Genomic DNA, 20025 nt, shown 5'->3' with positions numbered 1-20025 from the left:
GAGCTATTCAGTGTAGGAGGGAGAATGGCTCCAGCCACACCCATCTCCTTCACCCTGAACCCCAGTTAGTGGTTTAGATAGTGGCCCTCTCCTTCTACCACAGAAGCAAGCCGTGCCAACCTCATGCAGCCGGGTGTTGTCTGAGAACTGTCCGAGAAGTCATGTGGCCTCTGCACCTGCTGTAAGAGGTCCTCACCTGGCTGACAGCGTTCAAAGACATTCGGTCCTGTCCTGTGTGAACTCTACACTTTCCCTTAGCGTCTGATATGCAGACTCCAGCCTCTGCCAGAAGAGCAGCTGTCCAGAAGACGGATATGAGGAGAGGCTACATCACCACACAAAGGAAGAGAAAAGGCTACAAAGGAATCTAAAGATGAAGGCTCTGGGGAGAAAACAAAACAAAAAGCAACAACCTAAAACTGGGCTTCCTGGAGAAACCTGAGAGAGCAGAGATGAGAAGATTTAGGCCTTTTGCCTAGGGAGGTGTCTGTCACAGAGACTCTCCAGACTTTCTGCATGGTGTCAAGCTTCAAAGCTGGGAGCACAGGGCTTTGCACAGTGGCCTCAAGTAACAACAGAAGGCTTCATCCCACATAACTTCTTTTAAAATAATTCTGCAGGCCTCAGGTGTGTCTCCGGCCCTCTCTTGAGAGCATGTGACCGGACTGCTCCACAACCAGCGGCCAAGCAGACCTGCCCTGCCTATGGCAGTAAGACACTGTAGCCGGCAGGGCTCACTACAGTTTGATGAGAACATAGCACTCCTTGGTGCACAGCCAGGAACACACCTGCTGGTGCCCAGCCCCGACGAGCAAGGCTACCTCGGAAATAAGCTCCCTTCTTTCCCCTGGGAGGTACTGTTATCCAAGACAGCCCTGTGTGGAGCCACACCTCTCTGTGGTTTCCTACAGCACCCTTCCTCCGGCTCACAGCTCTGCCTGCCACAGGATGGTCCTGGCTATTCTAAATGCTGAGAGAAAAAACAAGAAAGAAGAACAAGAGGAAAACCCCTTGAGCTATTGCACGTCCTTGAGAGGGAGGGGAGCAGGCAGCCGGCCAACCTGTCCTTGAGAGAGAGGCTTAAGGCCACCTGCATATCAGACATTTACATCATGATTCATAGTAGCAAAATTACAGTTAAGAAATAGCAACAAAAATCATTTTATGCTTGGGGGCCATCACAACATGAGGAATTGTATTAAAGGGTTGCAGCATTAGGAAGGCCCAGAGACTTGAGCCGCCTGGCATTGCTGAGCCTGCTTCCTAAGTGGTGGATTTTTGATGTCTTTATTCTTATCCAGTATACACTAGTTTGCCTTGTTTGTTTTGTTTGTTTGTTTTTCTGAGACAGGGTTTCTCTGTGTAGCCCTTGCTGACCTGGACCTCACTCTGTAGACCAGGCTGGCCTCGAACTCAGAAATCCGCTTGCCTCTGTCTCCCAGGTTCAGGGATTACAGGCGTGTGCCAACACTGCCTGGCTGGCTTTTGTTTTTAGTTACAATGTAAGATGGATATGTCTGGGGGAAATGTACCTTTAGGGAAACAATTATGTCTATTAATCTGAGGGGGGAAAAAGAGGAAGGAAGGAAGGCAGTGTGGGAAATAAGATAAATGATTCAAAAGACCCTTGAAAACAAAGCAGTCTTTAATGAACCATTCTGCAGACAGGACACCAGCATAGAAAAAAGGCAAAACAACCTCCTGCTAGTTCAACACAAGACAGTGGGTTGTGGGTTTTTTCCTTTTTCTTTTGTTGTTGTTTGTTTGTTTGAGATAGGGTTTTTCTGTATAGTCCTGGCTGTCCTGGAACTAGCTCTGTAGACTAGAGTTGACCTTGAACTCATAGAGATCTGCCTGCCTCTGCCTCCTGAGTATGAGGACTAAAAACCACAAGACAAGCCAGGGAGTTGTGTCACACACCTTTAATCCTAGCACTTGGGAGACATGGGAAGACAGGTTTCTGAGTTCGAGGTCAGCCTGGTCTACAGAGAGAGTTCCAGAACAGCTAGGGCTATACAAAGAAACCCTGTCTTGAAAACCAAAAACCAAAATCCAAAACCCAAAACAAAAACAAACCCACAAGCCAATGTTTTTTTTTAATTTATTTAATATATTCTTTGTTTACATTTTAAATGTTATTCCCTTTCCCGGCCCCCTCCCAAACCCCTATCCCATCCCCCCCCCTGCTTCTATGAGGATGTTCCTCCACCCAACCCATTTCCACCTCCACCCTCCCTCGATTTCCTTACTCTGGGGCATCTATAGAGCCTTCATAGGACCAAGACAATGGTTTTTAAAGTCTCTCAACCACCAGAAATTCCTGCCCCCTTTTTCTATAAGCTGGGACTTGCCTCCCCTCTAAATTCCCCCATCCAATTGGCTCAGGACACAAAGTCTTATCTGATGAATAATTCAAGGTCTGAGATTGCCCTCTATATGGTGGAGTCATGCAGCAGGCTGCCTGTAACTTCCCAGCTTTCAGAGTTCTGGGACCTGGTGCCCACTGCCGGGTAGGGGAGAGAGGGGACAAATCCCTCCTATTTATCTGATGACCCTCTGGTGAACTATGAACCCACCCCAGACTGAAAACAGACTATAAAAATTATCTGTTCTGGTAGGAAGGCAGTCCCAACAAAGTACTGGTAGCATCACAGGGAAAGGCTGAAGGAAGGCAAGACAGGCTGCAGGGGAAAGTAGGACTTTAAAGAATGAGTGGGGGCCGGCTGTCACTAGCTGCAAATGTGCACATCTACGGAGAAACTTGGTAAGCCAGCTCAAATAAGAACTAGCTCTTTAAGAGCCCAGCAGGTACAGCCCGGTTACTGGTTAATCAACCTAGCTTAGTGTCTAAAGCTTCCATCCACGATGATGTCACTGTAGATCAGGTTACTCAGGTGGTGTGAGTTAGCCAGCTGTATAATGAGGAAAAGGAAGTCTCCAGAAACCTGTTCTGGTGGCCCAGCAACCACACGGAATGCACTTCGAAGGAGCTGGGAGGCCTCTAATTAAATTCAGGCACTGCGAGAGGTCCATCTACACTTTCAGCGTACCCCAATGCTGCCCTCTTTGCCAGGGGCACGTGGGCTCCACCAGGATAGAGGACGCACCTATCAGCATCTCAGATCCATTCTCCAACGGTCATCAAGAGAAATGCTCCTTCCTCCTGAAACCCACAAGAGGGACGTTCCTTAGGTACAGTGGCTTGAGTTATGATACACCATGCATGCGTTTCTGCTGTGGGCCAGACATCAAACCTTCTCTGAAGGACGTGTGCTGTGCTGTGCAGTGCCGTGTGGATGGGGGTGCTCTGGGGAGACTGTTGTCCTATGTCTTCCTCTGTAGGCCTGGTGGTCCATCAGAGTGGGTGGTGTGGGGCTTGCCTGCCTAGAGTCAGGCCCTGGGTTTTGTGCACACATTTGTGTAGTATGTGAAAGGCTGCACATGACATGGAGACACCTGCTCTGTGATTTAGGAAACAAGGATTTGCTGAGTGACTGACTGGTAATAGCCAGGCAGTGAATGTTACTGGCGTGATATGTAAGCGACGGCTCATAGCTTCTGTGACAAGCAGGTACAACGTGCAGAGCAAAGTACAATCTGCCAGAGATGGTTCTTGATGGAGGTGAACTGAATTAGCAAGGAAGTCTAAGGGTCTCCCCCCTTCCTTCTTTTCATTTCCTCTTCCTTTTACAGTGCTAGAGGTGGAACTCAAAGTCTCACGCAGGCTACACACTGGACACTTGCTCGAGCTAAGCTGCACCCCTAACCCCACTGCTTTTCTCTTTTCCCTTGAAACAGTCTCTTGCTGTGTAACACAGACTGACTTGGAACTGGCTATGTTGACCAGGGTGGTCTTGATCATGTGATCCTCCTGCCTCCGCCTCTTGAGTGCTAAGATCACAGACATGAACCACCAACACATAAGCCTCTTCCAGTCTCAAAACATGCAAATTAATGAAATTCCAATAAAAAATCATTACATTTTTTTCTTGAAAGTATAAAGTTAATTTAATGTTAACTGTGAAAACTCGCCGGGTAGGGTTGGTGCATGCCTTTAATCCCGGCACTTGGGAGGCAGAGGCAGGCAGATTTCTGAGTTCAAGGCCAGCCTGGTCTCCAGAGTGAGTTCCAGGACAGCCAGGGCTACACACAGAAACCCTGTCTTGGAGGAAAAAAAAAAAAAAGAAAACTCAACAAAAAGAGTCAAGTGTTAGGGCTGGAGAGGAGCTCGGCTATTAAAAGAACACCGGGGGCTCTTCCAGAGACCCAGGTTCAGTTCCTAGAACCTACATGGTGTCTCACGACCATCCGTAACTCCAGTTCTAGGGAAGCCAACTCTCTTCTCTGGGCTCTATGGGTAGTGCACCTACATGGTGCGTGTGTGTGCACACCTGCACACACAAACACACACACACACACACATATACAGGCAAAACACCTGTACTCATAAATTTAAAAAAATGTACAATATTAAGAATGAGGAAAATATACATATAGGTGAGTTTTTATTAATTTTAGATTCATACAGTTATCTTTCAATAAAACATATATCTGATATTACTCAAATACTCATCTTTTTGGAACTTCTCATTCCTTTGAGTAGATTCAAATCCTCATCTTCCATTGTCTCTCTTTTGCTTAAAAACCTTCCTTTAATTTTTTGTTGTTGTTCACTTAGCCCAGGCTGGCTTTGAACTTGCTAAGTAGCCCAAGCTGGCCTTGAACTCCTTTTTTATTTTATTTTATCTTATTTTATTTTATTTTATTTTAAGATATATCAGATACAGGGGAAGGCTGACCCTCCACTCTCTTTCCTTCCCTTGTAATGAGCATCTATGCATTCTCTGACAAATGCTCATTCTGATGGGCACAGTCCTTACTGACATGGGCAGAATGAGCAGAGGTGTGGGGCAGATTGTATGCGGTGGCGGCTGCAGGCCACCAAGGTAGTCCTAGCCCACGGGACTCCAAACGATCCCTTCCCTTCATCCACATATCCGAAGCTGCCTTGAGTCCCACAAAACTTGTGACAGAAGGTGAATGAGCAGTGACCCTGGCTCACCAGGCTCTTCTCGAATGCGGTTGGGTTGGCCAACCCTGCTGCTATGGCTGTGCAGTGTGCAGACTGCACAGAGGAGCCTGGTCAGTGGGAGACACTGACACTCAACCTGAACTCCACTCACCCAGCCAAGGGCGGGGTCCCCAACTGCAGAGGAGGCCTGTTCATGATCTGTGTGAAAGGGCTCTAGGAGAAGGGGGCCAGGCCTGCTTCCACACTTCATTTTCGCCTCATACTTATCAGTTGATTAAGATTTGTCTCTGGTATCACAAACTAAAGAAAACATAGATGTGCAAAACTAACCCTGAACTGGCCCTCCTGGAAGCAAGCCCTAAGGACAGAGCCTCACGCTTTCCTGGGTCACCAGACTGACTCGACAGGCCCAGAGTCAACACCCAGTGAGCCGTCAAATGACTGAAAATTTGTGGGAGGGATGGTAGTCTGGCAAAGATGGCGCTGGGGAATGAGGGGTGAGTGTGGAGCACCCAGAGAGGGCAGAACCAGCCCTCAGCACAGACACGTTCTGCTTACTCCTGTTCTCTCAAGTCTAGCCTCTGAGCCCATGGGGTCTCCATGAGCTCGGAACAGTCCCTGGGGCTGATTGAGAAGGAGTAGGAGTCACCCACGTCGTCGTTGGCCATGATAAAGCTGGGGTCACTTGCTTTGTTGAAGAATCCGATACCCAGCTGAGAGCTGACACCAGGACTGTGGTGCCCTCCTAGGAATGACCTGCTGAGCAAGGTGTACAAATCATATCAAAGCACATTTTTATATACATGTCGGAAAGTGTCATAATGAAGCCTATTATTTTGTTATTGTTCAATAACAAAAGAATTTGATGTTGGCTTATAGGTTCAAGACCAGCTCAGGCTACATGGTGAGCCCTTGTCTTTGTTTGTTTGGTTGGTTTTGGTTTTGGTTTTTTTCGAGACAGGGGTTCTCTGTGTAGCCTTGACTATCCTGGAACTCACTCTGTAGACCAGGGTGGCCTCGAACTCAGAAATCCACCTGCCTCTGTCTCCCAAGTGCTGGGATTAAAGGCATGTACCACCACTGCCTGACTTGAGCCTTTGTCTTAAACAAAATCAAACACATATTAAAGAATATTTTTAAGGGTGTGTGTGGGATAGAAAGCTTGTGATGAGCATGTGTGAGACTCTGGGTTTGATCCAAGAACTAACCAATCCAAACCAGAATAACCTCAAGAAACAGTAATCCAGGGACTGCAGTGGCCACAGGTTGTACTGAGCTGTGGTTAAGAAGGCTGAGAGCCAAGCAGGGCGGTGGTGGTGCACGCCTTTTATCCTAGTACTTGGGAGGCAGAGGCAGGAGGCTCCCTGAGTTCAAGGCCAACCCAGTCTACAGAGTGAGTTCCTGGAGAGCCAGGTCTCAAAAAAAAACTCACCCCCCTCAAATAAAACAAATGGACAAGCGAGAAAGAAGGCCGAGGGCCTCTGGGACCTTCTCACCCATATTAGCTGGTGGGATGGCGAATGGACTCCCAGGGAAAGCTCTTCCTCCACATGACTGTGGGGGTGTGGGGGTTCTGCTTTGTTGTTTCCTTTAGCCAGCCCAAAGCTGATGACAAGGTCTAGCACAGGCTACGGGGAAGCCTACGCCCCCCTCATTTAAACACCCTCGATTCATGAAGTGCTTGTTGGTGGGCGAGGGGGCACACCTGCAGTTGCAGTTGTCTTGGGGTCTGAGGCAGAAAGATCCTGAGTTGCAGGACATGGGCTATGTGCCAAGGCTTCTTAGCAAAATAGCACCCAATGCAAAGAATCCCGCTCTGTTTCAGGGAGTACGATGGGAAGTCTGATCTCCACGTTGGAATCACTAACACACGCGGTGAGCATTCCCTACATTTCCCCAGCATAAGAAAACGCCACAATACCATTAAGGGGAGAGGAGGGTCTCCAGCCAGGATGAGGTCACAACAGCACACTCATTCCACCTTCCCTGACTCTCCTACTGCAGTCCAAAGCAGGTCATGTGACTTGGCAAGTTAGCACTACTTAGATAGTCTATGTGTTTGGAAGACTAAAACACTTTGTAGTAGTGCTGGGGTGGAACCTATCAGGGCCTCCTGCAGACCGACCCTGAGCCACACCCCTAAACCCTGGAACTGTTTTAATGTTTTTTTTTTTTCTTCTTCAGAAAGAGCCTTACAAACCTGCACATCTGTGTTGGATTTTAAGAAAAAGAAACAGATGGTCAGAGGTTGAGTCAGCCAAGATCTCAGTTCTTGAGTTTGAAACAGTCTGTGGACTCTTGGCTTCTGATTCCCCACTCTCAGACCCAACCCACTACACAGGGTCTCCCCACTACACTGGGTCCCTGCACCACAGGCTTGAGGAATGAAACGGGATGTGCTAAGGTCTGTGCTTTAGAAAGGTGGACTGGGGGTGACTGTGTCAGAGCCCTTGTCTAGCCTGTGCCTGGCCTCAGTGTCCTTTAGTTTAGAGGCCACTGAGCTACTCCTGGGGCAAGTTAGTTGCAGGACAATTGCCTAGCATGGAGGAGGCCCTGGGTTTAACCACCACCACCACCACCACCACCACCACCACCACCACCACTTTCACCACCATAACAACAACAACAACAACAACAACAACAACAACACCCTTCTAAATCTCACTAGACCCATGATTCTTAATCTGTAGTCAAGACCAACTTTGGGCTCTGAGGAACCTTTTCAGCCGACTATTCCCGAGTCCCATGGGAAGGCTGGTGGTTGCAGGTGTGAGGCCGCTTCTCACACCTCCAAGGAGCAAAGGGCACAGGTGGGACAGGAAGGAAGGCAGGCTCCAAATCCCAAGGTCTGTCCTGAGAGACCTGCTCCTCCAGCTGGGCCCCACCTATCTACAACTTTGGAGGTTGCGTATCAGATATGAGGCATATCGGGTATCTACATCATGATTTGTAACAGTAGCAAAATTACAGTTCTGAAGTAGCAATAGAAGAATTTAATGGTTGGGGATCACCACGACATGACGAACTGTGTTAAAGTGGGACAGCATCAGGAAGGTTGAGAACACCGCTTTAGATGGACGGCTGCTCTGACAGCAACAGACAAGTGTGCCCCAGATTTCCAGGATTCGGCTACTGTCATTTTCTGAGCGCCCTTTACAGAGTGGCTGACTCTGCTTTGGGTTTCCAGGGCTTGTGTATAATTACAGTGCACACGGCATACAGCGAGAAGAGGCAGGCTGGGAGCGGAGTCTCAGCGTTCCCCTGGTACAGCCCAGCATGTTCGGACTGCTGGACCAGTGGGACAAGTACTTGGAAGACTTCTCTGCTTCGCTGGCTTGGCTGCCTCATAGGTAGGTGTCTAGAGAGACCGCAAGCCACTGCTACCGGTCTGTCACACTTTCTCATCAATCCACAGTCACTGCTATTTCATGTGCATGCCTAGACTGGCAATCTGTGAGAACAGCTAAAAATGGTTGTTAGAAAATGTCCCTCACAGTTTCACGTGCTTGGGTGTTTGGTTGCCCAGATGCTGGTGCTATGCCGGAGGGAGATGGGGAGCAGGTGGGGCCCGGCTGGAGGAACAGGTCTCTTGGGATGGACCTTGGGATTTGGAACTTGACTTCCTTCCTGTCCCACTTGTCATACTCCTGCTGCCACCAGCCTTCCCACGGGACACTAGGCTGGACAGGTCCCTCAGAGCCCAAATAAAGCCCCTCTCCCGGAAGCTGCTGCCGGTCAGTTTCTTGGCTGCATGGGTCAGGGGTTGTGCCATGGGTTTTCCTGGGAGTGGGGCTGGGGTGGGGAGAGGCCTCGAACACAGATGAAGCGATGACTCTTGTTGCTGTCTTGGTCCGTGTCTGAGAGCTTTGTGCCTTGCTTGCCTATTGCACTGTGTGACGAGAGGCTTCTAAGATTTATTTTTAAACTTCTTTAATTTACTTATTTCATTTTGTCTGAGTGTTTTGCCTGAGTTTATGGGCCTGAAGAGGCCAGATGAGCATATTGGGTCTGGAGTTGCAGATGGTTGTAAACCGCTGTGTGGGTCCTAGGAACCGAACCTAGGACCTTTGGAAGATCAGACAGGGTTCTTAAATGCTCAGCCATCTCTTTAGACACTGTTCTTTTTTCCCTCTAAGACAAGGTCTGTGTAGCCCAGGCTAGCTACAAGATCATTAGGCTCCTGACTCAACCTCCAGAGTGCTAGGATTGTAAGAATCTGTCACTGTGCCCAGTTATGAGATTTTTAAAACATACACAGAAAAATCCATATCATAGTTCATAATTTTATATTTATTTGTTGAGACAGGTCTTACTACATAACCTTGGCTGTCTTAGTACTTACTATGTAGATCAGGTTAGCTTCCATCAAAGAGAGATCTGCCTAGCCTTCCAAGTGCTAGGATCAAAGGTGTGTGCCAACCCATCTGGCATAATTTCCTTTCTTTTTTTTTTTTTAAAGATTTATTCATTTTATTTATAAGAGTACATGCTGCAGCTGTCTTCAGACACACCAGAAGAGGGCATCAGATCCCATTACAGATGGTTGTGAGTCATCTTGTGGTTACTGGGAATTGAACTCAGGACTCTGGAAGAGCAGTCAGTGCACTTAACCACTGAGCAATCTCTCCAGCCCCATAATTTTCTCTTTTTTCTTTTTGTTTTTTTGAGACAGGGTTTCTCTGTATAGCCCCGGCTGTCCTGGAACTCACTTTGTAGACCAGGCTGGACTCAAACTCAGAAATCTGCCTGCCTCTGCCTCCCAAATGCTGGGATTAAAGGCGGTGCCATCACTGCCCGGCCCATAATTTTATTTCTTGACACAGGTTCTCACTATTTAGAGCAGTCTCACCTTGAACTCTGAGATCAACTTGTCTCAGCCTCTGGAGTGCTGGGCTTAAAGGCATGTACTACTATGCGTGGCAATTCTAAAATTTTTAAGTACATTTTGAGTAAAATTTTAAGTAAAAATATTTAAGTTCCATTTTTTGTTTATTTGAGTGATTTGAGATTAATTTCTTATTTTTCCATCTTCACTCTTTTTTCTGGACACAGTGTCTCACGTTATAGTTCAGACCGGCCTTGAACTCACAGAGATCTGTCTACCTCTGCCTCCTTGGTTCTGGGATTAAAGATATGAGCTCCAGGCCTGGTCTCTATTAAAAAACCTTTTAAAAATGACATTGTATTCATTTTGTTTGACTCTCTGTGTATGTGTGTGGAGGTCAGAGAGCAACCTGAGAGAGTCGGTTCTTTCCTTCTGCCGTGTAAATCCCAGAGATACGTTGGTGGTGGTCGCCTCTACCACTGACCAGCTTTCAATGTTAGCGGCCGCAGGTGTCCTGCCACTGCTTGGGGTGGGAGGGGTATTTGAGGTCGGGAGCTCAAGGCCAGCCTGGAATACAGCGATGACTGTCTCACCCCCAAGTCTCCCTTGTTTCTTCAAGGTATGATGAGAATCAGCACAACTGCTTGACCTTTGCCCTCGCCTTCATTAACGCCATCCTTGCCATGGAAGGCAGAGAGCAGCTGGACAAGAGCGCGTTCACAGAAAGGTACGTGATCCCGAGGACGCGCATGGCCTCCAAGTACATCACGATCTACAGGGCCATCCAGGAGAGGGGCTTCCACGTGACTGACCACCCCGGCCCAGCGACAAGCCCTCTTGAGCAGTTTGTAGCAAATGCTGCATGGGAGGACCATTGAGAAAGGACATTTGGGTTTGGTGCCTTTAAATGGGTACTGCAGATTTATAACTGTACGTAATTGTGACTGATTTTAAAAAAAGTGTGTGGTTTCCCATTAAGCTTATTATATAAAAATTATAAAATTAACAAAAGTAAATAAAAATTTATAAAACTAATAAAATCAGAGTATGTAGGTCAGTGGGAGAACCACTACCTATTATGTAAGAGACCCTAGGTCCAGTCTCCTTACCACACCCCAATTTAAGAAAAAAAATAAATAAAATTGCCCTGGGTTTCAAAAGAAAAAAAAAGAAAAAAGAAAAAAGAAAGAAACATTCATTACAACTGAATTTCTCCAACGGCTGTGTTTTTTTTTTTAAAGATGTATTTATTTATTATTATATGTAAGTACACTGTAGCTGTCTTTAGACACACCAGAAGAGGGCATTCGATCTCATTACAGATGGTTGTGAGCCACCATGTGGTTGCTGGGATTTGAACTCAGGACCTTTGGGAGTCTGATGCTCTGAACTGCTGAGCTATCTCTCCAGCCCAACAGCTGTGTTTTTAAGCTGAGAATCTGCTATAACCAGATGGAAGGACATCATTCACTGATCGAAGAAAACACTTTGTATCAATTCATCTGAACTGAGCATATTTACTTTTTGATGTGAATGAAAAGAGCGAGGGACCAGAGAGAGAGAGAGAGAGACAGACAGACAGAGACACAGAGACAGAGAGAGAGAGAGAGAGAGAGAGAGACAGAGACAGAGACAGAGACAGAGAAGACACAGGTTCTGAAAGTATACATATGCCTTTGTCTGCACCTGAAGACTCTTGGGAAGGCTGTGGATGCAGCCAAGGGGTAGAAAACCCGCTCAGTAACCTTTGGAGTGCCAAGAATACTAAACAAAACAAAAAAGAAACAAAGGTAACAGAGGCTGGAGAGACGGCTCAGTTATTAAGAGCATCTCTTCCTCTTGCAGAGGGCTTGGTTCAATTCCCAGCTCCCACATGGCAACTCACAACCCCTGTATCTTCAGTTCAGAGGATGCAATACTATATATACCCTCTTCTGGCCTCTGTGGGTACCAGGCACATGGTGGACAGACACACACAGGCAGAATACTCATACACATCAAATAATAACAATAATAACTCAAATAATAATTAAAACAACAAAACCCCCAAGTATAACAGAAGCACCTTTGAAACTGTCCTTCACATGCCTCCCTCTGCCTCCTGACGGAGGGGCCGAAGCTCTAACATACTTCGTTTCCTTCTGGCCTGTCTGTTCTCTTTTTGCGTTTTTCTTCCCTAGCTGATCTAAAATTCCAGGGAGAACAAACTGAAAAGAGCACACCCAACACCCCACGACAGACAGGACACCCGAAGCCTCGTGGCAGAGGACACCAAGCACCTGATCATAGGACACCCAACTGCACCCTTAAATGGTAACAACCTGAGGTAACGGTGCTGACCTGGCCCTTAGCCACGACCGCTTAGGTGTGCGCTTGGCCGCAGGCAAAGCTTAGGTCTCAGATGTGTCTGTCCTTGATGTTGGGCCCAATACAGGGAAAAAAGGGTGAAAAAAGGGCACCAATCCCTAAGCAGGAAAACCCACCAATCCCTGAGCTTCCTATAAAAAACCCACCAATCCCTGAGCTGCCTATAAAAAACCCACCAATCTCTGAGCTTCCTATAAAAAAACCAATCTCTGAGCTCCCCAAGCTCAGGACCTGAAATCCAACCAATCTTCAATCTGGAAATCTCTGCCCTGAAAAGCTCTGCCCCTAAGAAATTCTATATAAGCCCTGCCCTTTGTCCCCCTCCCTGCTGCCCACTCCCGGGAGCAGAGGACAGCCGTCCCTAGATTTGTCCCTCCACACCCTGAACCCTCCACTAAATCTCTGTCATGGGATTGACTGCCTGGTGTTACTCTCTCATCAGAAGAAGCCATGAAGCAAAGACGCAATGAAGAGAAGAAGAGAGGATGGAGCGGGCTGAGGATCCCTTCCCCTGGGAGCTGCAAAGCCTTTCCTGAGGCTTCCTCTCAGAGTTGTGTGGTTCCTGAGGGCCTCAGGATGCTCTTCCCTTGGGACACTGTCCCACAACAGAGCTGTGTGGTTCCCGGGCTCTTGTGTCTCAGGATGCCCTTCCACTGGGACATCTCCCCTCAGAGGTGTATTGTCTATTATTATTTTATGATTTATTTCTCCTTCATTATCCCCACCACATACAGAGCTGCGGATCGATCAGGGCCAACGGACAAGGATCTGAGAGCCTTGTTTCTTCTGGCATCCCCAAGTAGCGGCGGAAGCAGGGCTTGGAAGCAGAACACCGGAAGGCATCTGGGCCAAGTCACAGTTACAGTGTTTACCAATCAGAACTCAGGGGTTAGGGACTTTCCCAAGTGGTCCATCCTTGTCAACTGACCTTGAACCTGATTGTTGCCCAACCAGTCTTCTGTCCTTAGGAACAAGCATTATGTTTTGGGGAACTATTGCTTAGAGAGAGTTGGTCAGCTTAGGTAACATGGAGTCTTAAGTCAAAATGGCAGTATGTAAGACAAGTTTATTTGCTGCCAACAAAGGTTGTCTTTTGACTCTTGGTTTAAGGGATACATCCAGCCCATTGGTGGGACAGTCACAGAGGTAGGAGTGCAAGGTGAGTCCACTGGACCTCCAGCCGGAATTCTCCTTTGTATTGAGTCCAGGACCTCAGCCCAGGGGATGTGTGGCTCACTGTATAGGACAGGTTTTCTCACCAGAGGTTTGTCCTCTAGGTGGTTCTAGATTCTGTTGATAATCAACTCATATTAGCCACCATGGGCTCTAAGTCTAGAGATGGCTTCTGTTCCCCAGGAATTCTTGAGAGTCTTTTGACACAAACTGGATTGGACCCTACCTTATATTTATTTATTTTTTTGATCAGCGTGCAACATCATGAATTTCATGATATAACTGTCACAGGTGTGGGTAATTTGCTAGGTGAGGTGGAAGGAATGGACTTCCCTCCACACCAAATATTTGCACTTACAAATTCAGGAACTTTAAAGAAAAATAAAACTGCCTATCCAGATACCACACAACAGCGAAGACTTCACTGCACACCGAGCCGACTGGGATAGAGGCAGGGTCTCTCACTGAACCGGAAGCCTACCGTTTCTGCTCAGCTGATTGGCTAAAGAGCTCTCCAGATCTGCCTATCTACACACACACACACACACACACCCTGTACCCCCCCCCCCCCCCCCCAGTGCTGGCTTACAGAGTATGTGCAGCCCGGACTGGCCGTGTTCCTGGACACTGAGATTCAAATTCAGGTCCTTATGCTTGTGTAGCAAGAACTCTTTCTGAGCCATCTTCCCAGCCCCTAACTCCATTTCACAGATGAACAAACTGAGGCTCAGAAAGAGCACCATTCCCAAGGGTACCCACATCCCTGGTGCTGATGTGAGATGTGAACTTGGACTCTTTGATTAGTCTTTTATCCCCATATGCCAAGGGAAGGGGCAGGAGGGTGTGAGAGGCCGAGCACTTACCCAGCATGTGCGATGCTTGGTCAGACTTTAGGAAGAACTAACGCTAATGGAACGTGGTATGGAAGCCTACTCTGTTTTCTATGGGGAAGCTGATCAGGAGGAGGAGTTTGAGGCTAGCTGGAGCTACCTAGCAGAACCCCATATCCTCTGCTCTCAAGAATGCACACGAAGATGCCAGTTCTTTGACTAGAAGTCTTTGGCATAAAGGAATTACATACACCAGCCATTACTAGTAACTGGGACTTTCTATTTTTGTTCTCTCTCTCTCTCTCTCTCTCTCTCTCTCTCTCTCGTTTTTTGGATTTGGTTTTTTCGAGACAGGGTTTCTCTGTGTAGCCCTGGCTGTCCTGGAACTCACTCTGTAGGCTAGGCTGCCCTCGAACTCAGAAATCGGCCTGCCTCTGCCTCCCAGAGTGCTGGGATTAAAGGCGTGCACCGCCACTGCCTGGCTTCTATTTTTGTTCTTTATTCATCATTCACTTATTCATTCACTCATTTGAGACAGGGTTTCTTGTCTTAGCTGTCCTGGAAATAGCTCTGTAGACCAGAGCTTCAAGGTCCCAGAGACCTGCCTATCTCTGCCTCTCACAACCACGACCACCACCACCACCACCACCACCACCAGGTAAACTTGGGCTATTCACACAAATGTCGTATTGCTCATCTGTTTCAGGAGGGCGCAAGTCCTCCAAAGGTAATCTAACACTGCTACTGGCTGGAAGCCACAGCTCCCCTGCTGTGTCTCAGTCCAACACCCCAAGGCTCTATAGCAATGGTTTGCTGTACAAGGCCCAAGTCAAACATGCAAAGAAGAAACACTTGCGCACAGGTTTGAATAGCGGCTGTTTCTGAAGCTGAGGATTTACCAGTGCTAAGCTCTGACCTAGCATGGGCAAGACCTGAGTCACCAGCAGCTCCAAACCAAACCCACTGAGAAGATGGTGCCTCTGCCACACTGCCCTCCCCCCCCCCAAACCTAAGGCCCCACTTGGCAGGCTTGCCCCACACTGTGACCCGGCCCAGCCCAGGAGGCTCCTCCACAGCTTTGTGCTGAGTGACACCTGAGGTCTTCTGGGCTTTCCACCACACCGTTACTGATGTCTGTATTCTTGGAGTCACTCAACCTTTGAGGGACTCAAGATGGTGTGTGACAATACTTCTGGAAGAGTTCCGACAGGGGGCTGGAGAGATGGCTCAGTGGTTAAGAGCACCAACTTGCTCTTCCAGAGGCTCTGACTTCAATTCCCAGCACCCACATGGTGGCTCATAACTATCTGTAATGGGATCTGATGCCCTCTTCCGGTGTGTCTGAAGACAGCTACAGGGTACTCACATCCATAAAATAAATAATTCTTAAAAAAAAATCTTTCTGACTGTAGTATATCCAGGCTCTGAGCAGGACTGAATGAAATATGTGCAGTGGCTCCTCAAACTTTCGTCTGACTTTAAAAGTTCTGAAAAGTGATCACTCAAAACAATAAGAAGCCACAAGAAATCTCTGCTCTGGAGCCTGAGGGAAGCCATGATCGTAAAAATACTAAATATGAGGTAGGAACAAGCATCTCTGTGCTGTCCATTGATGCTTGTCGGGGCTCTGGGAGCTGATTGCTGAACACGACCTCCAGGTCACTAGGCTAACGTGTGTGGGGGCAGGAGTGAGACCTGCACAAGCTCTCAGCCAGGATTTGGGACCATGAGCAGACAGCACAGTCGGGGAGCTGGAGGACATGGCCGCAGCAATTAGCAAACACTCCTCTTTTCTTTTTTTCTTTTTTCTTTTTGGTTTTTGAGACAGATTTCTCTGTAGCCCTGGCTGTCCTGGAACTCACTCTGTAGACCAGGCTGGCCTCAAGCTCAGAAATCCGCCTGCCTCTGCCTCCCAAGTGCTGGGATTAAAGGCGTGCACAGAGGCAGGCAGATTTCTGAGTTCAAGTCCAACCTGGTCTACAGAGTGAGTTCCAGGACAGCTAGGGCTACACAGAGAAACTCTGTCTCAAAAAACAAGACAAAACAAAAGAAAACAGAAGATTAACACTGGGGTATTTATTGGGCTGGAGAGATGGCTCAGTGGTTAAGAGTACTGACTGCTCTTTCAGAGGTTCTGAGTTCAAGTCCCAGCAACCACATGGTGGCTCACAACCATCCGTAACAAGATCTGATGCCCTCTTCTGGTGTGTCTGAAGACAGCTACAGTGTACTAACATATAATAAAGAAAAAAAAAAAGAAAAAAAAAAGGCATGTGCCACCACTGCCTGCTTTCTTTTTAAAGATCATTGCTTCCAAACAGTTTCGGCAGACTACTTGGAGACCAAGCGCCCACACCATTTGCCAGTTTCTTGAGCCTGGACGTGGGTGGACCTCAGACACTTTCTTACACTTCCACTAACTCAGGCAGCGGCTCTCAGTCCACCCTGACAGAAGCTCCGCCCAAGCTCACATCCCTCGGGTTATCTTGTGAATTCGTGCTGTCCACCGAAACACGCTGAGGCTTAACTTACCCAGTGCAGGAGGCAAGTTCTTCAGTCACGACCTTCCTCTTGGGAGGAATTAGAGTTCGTCAAGGGTGGGTTAGTTCCCCGGAGACTGGTCACATAGCCATAGCCCTGTCCCCATCTCTCATTCTAGTTTACATCCCTTTTCGTTCCTCCGGCATATCATGATGCTGCCAAGTGCCAGATCTGTGCCACAGTGTTTGGACTTTCCAGCCATGAAAATCACGAACCAAATACGCTCTTTTTCTTTATGTGCTATCTAGCACCAGCCATTCTGCTATAGCAACACAAAAAACGCACTAAGATGCCTAAATGCCCCTCGGGCAATGTTTTCTTTGCTTTCTAACCCATGGGAGGAGGGTAATAACTCCATGATTTGCTAAATGTTAACTGCATTTGTTCTCTCAAAAACTTCACTTCTTACTTTTATTTTATAAGAAGTTCTCCAAAGCAAGATGCATCTTTCATGGCCAGTACTACATAATTTTGCGTTCAACGCACCGACCTGTCAAATAATGAGTTCACCGAGAAGGCAGCGGTCACTCAGTAAGTATTTCAAGGTTTTCAAACCGTCAATGGGTTTTCAGTCACGTGGGTAAATGGTTGAAGTCCTCGGGTGAGCTGAGCTACAGGCGTAGTTTTTTCTATTGGGGTCCTGTGGTCCCCAAATGCTCCTTCGGGGCAGGCCGATGCCACACGGTCAGAGCTGTTGAGCTGTGGACTCTAGGACTGGAAGGTCAAAGATCCTCTTGGTCACTTCTCTCTCGGGAAGAAACCCATCGGCTGAGAATCACCTCCTGCAACCGAGTAAGAGAGGGCCGGACTTCAGACATGGAAACGGGAGTCCCAAGCATGTGATGTCACAGCTGCATGGCACAGACTGCCGGTTTGCAGGGATTCCCTTCCCAGGCTTGAAAGGGAAAGATGTGGAGAAAGCGTGAGGTGTAACCATAACCCTCACATGGGGACCCTGTCCTCTGTCACCGCTGCATTAATTAGCTGCCCAGCATGCAGCCGCAGTCAAGGTCAGTGCTCAACTCAGTGAGGACCTACTCTGGGACACACGGTGCCTGTCAGTCAGCCATGGGAAGAGACAAGAGGTCCCTGAGGTTTAATGAACACAAACCTAGAGAAGATTAGAACAAATGGAGGGAGTGCCACTGGGGCCCTGGAGGCCGACAGGACATGTGACTGTGACCAGGGCAGGGGCACACAGAGAGGAAAACAAGGAGGCAGACTGTGTGGGAAGCTAAGGTGTTGTTGAAGCTCCGAGGGCTTCAACGGTGGGCAGTGGGGAAGGGCTCAGAGACATTAACACACGGTGGTGACTCTACTGAGAACTTGGCAGCCCCAGCACAGGACAGCAGCCAGGACTACTGGAGGGTGTCTGGTTCAATGCAGGAGCATGGGAGTGACATGTGTGGGTGTGCAAGGCTCAGGTGTGTGGGCAGAACAGGCGCTTACTAGCCCACTCATGGCTGGAGACAGGGAAGCAACAGACTGGCCGAGGCTGTGGAAAGTGGAGTCTGACAGGTTCAGGGGGAAGAAGCTGAGAGGTTTACAGGGACAGAAGCAGCTTCTGTCACTGAGGCAAGACCATTCCCTGCAGTGGGTGCAGTGGGTGTAGACTCTTGGGATAATGTGAATCTGGCTCTGTACTCACACACCTGAACTTGAATCCTCTTCATGCATTCTGGGGTCTCCATGTCTTCATCAGTCATGGTAGAGGGCTTAATCAAGTAACACAGCATCAGCTCCTGCCAAGAAAAGATGACACAATTTCCATATTCTGCAAAGAGACATCACATGGCAATGTGTGATGCAAGCACCCTTCCCCCACTCATCCCTGTGTACACTGCAGTGTCACACTCAGAGGGCACACCTCCTGCTTCCCTGGCTTTCACAATGGTGGAGAGGATGTGGGGATGCGAGGAAGCAGACCAGCTGCTTACACATCCGGGATGGAGAATACACACTGCATATGTGTGCCACCGAGAAGGGAAGACAGGCCGCCCCAGACTCACGGGCCTCCTGCCTCCACTTTCCAAGTGCTGGGGTTACAGGTGTGTACTCAGTCATACAAATAACTTAAGATTTTTTATTATTTTATTCTTAATTATGTGTATATCTGTGTCTGTGTAGGGAAGTGCTGTGAGTGCAGCTGCCTGTGGGAGGCAGAAGAGGGCAGTGGCTCTCCTGCAGCTGGAGCTCAGATGGCTGGTGTAGGTGCTCCGGTGCTCTGGAAGGAAGAGCAGTGCGAGCCCTTAGCCACCAAGCCCCAGATGACTTGAAAAACAATCAAACAAACTTAGTTTTGTTTATGTGCCTATGTGTGCAGCACATGTGTGCAGCGCCTACAGAGGTCAGAAGAGGGTGTCAGGTCCTCTGGAGCTGGAGGTCAGGTGGTTGTAAGATGTCTGATGTGGGTGCTAGGGTGTCAGGTCCTCTGGAGGAGCCAAGAGCTCTTAACCACAGTGCCACCTCCCCAGCCCCTACAGCCCCATTTTAAAGAAAATCCTCTGACTTTAAGAGAAAAGCAAAGGGGCCACGTAAGTGAGGCTTGGTTCGTTACCTTAGAGACGTTCCCCGAGACTCTGCTCAAGGCGGCCAGCGACTTCCAGCTGAAAGGCCTGCGGAGGGAGCCCTCAAAGTTGTCGTCCACGAGCTCAATGATGACAGAGTAGCTAGGAGACAAGACGGACATTCTGGGAAAGGTACACTATCAGCTTGTTCAGAGAACAGCGTGTCTTACCAGGCACTAAGACGGAAGAACTTCACATCGCCTGCTGCTAAAATCCTAGACCACCAAATAACTGACTAACGACCAACCGGACAGGAGGCTGCCACCCTTCAGGCTGAATGCACGCCTACCAACAGGAAGGAACGGACTATTTTTCCCAACATGAAAGTTGCAAATTCTTGCAAGTGTTTGGATACTCTCACTCACTGGGCTCTGAGGACCACACCCAGACTGACTCACTGTGTGGACAGTGTAACACGGCCAGTGTGCTGACATCCTGCAGTGCTGACCACGGAACCCAGCGGTCTACCACCAGGCTGCACCCCAGGCCAGCCTGGAGCCTGCAGGTTTGTTTATTTTGAGACAGGGTCTCACTATGTAGCCTTGATTAAACTGGACCTTGCCATGTAGGCTAGGCTGACTTGAAACTTAAAGAGCTCCACCTGCCTCCTCTTCAGAGTGCTGGGTTAAAGATATATGTTACCACACCTGGCCAGGAACATTTTTTTTTTTTCCGTTTTTTGGATTTGTT

At 48.3% G+C, this 20025-nt stretch overlaps 2 protein-coding genes across 6 annotated transcripts in view; one reads left to right on the top strand and one right to left on the bottom strand.

Moving 5' to 3' along the window:
- The first annotated feature begins 2974 nt into the window (after positions 1–2974).
- Positions 2975–10858, top strand: Mkrn2os (MKRN2 opposite strand). Its single transcript, XM_052174606.1, has 4 exons — positions 2975–3192; positions 6858–6907; positions 8220–8382; positions 10477–10858. Exons 1-4 carry the CDS (start codon positions 2975–2977, stop codon positions 10733–10735), a joined length of 690 nt encoding a protein of 229 aa, XP_052030566.1. The 3' UTR covers positions 10736–10858.
- A 5362-nt stretch (positions 10859–16220) lies between these two features.
- Positions 16221–20025, bottom strand: part of Tsen2 (tRNA splicing endonuclease subunit 2) — a 40097-nt gene continuing 36292 nt past the window's right edge. For all 5 annotated transcript variants that reach the window (XM_052174597.1, XM_052174598.1, XM_052174600.1 and 2 more), the window contains exons 10-12: positions 19326–19437; positions 18421–18510; positions 16221–17550 (exon numbers count right to left, since the gene is read on the bottom strand). In XM_052174597.1, coding sequence (XP_052030557.1) covers positions 17491–17550; positions 18421–18510; positions 19326–19437 — 262 coding nt within the window. In that variant the 3' untranslated portion in view covers positions 16221–17490. The remainder of the gene's footprint in view (positions 17551–18420; positions 18511–19325; positions 19438–20025) is intronic.

The sequence above is a fragment of the Apodemus sylvaticus genome, chromosome 2 (assembly GCF_947179515.1).
Source record: "Apodemus sylvaticus chromosome 2, mApoSyl1.1, whole genome shotgun sequence".
Classification (NCBI taxonomy): domain Eukaryota; kingdom Metazoa; phylum Chordata; class Mammalia; order Rodentia; family Muridae; genus Apodemus; species Apodemus sylvaticus.
The sequence above is the reverse complement of the archived record's forward strand: the minus strand, read 5'-3'. Positions and strand labels throughout refer to the sequence as shown.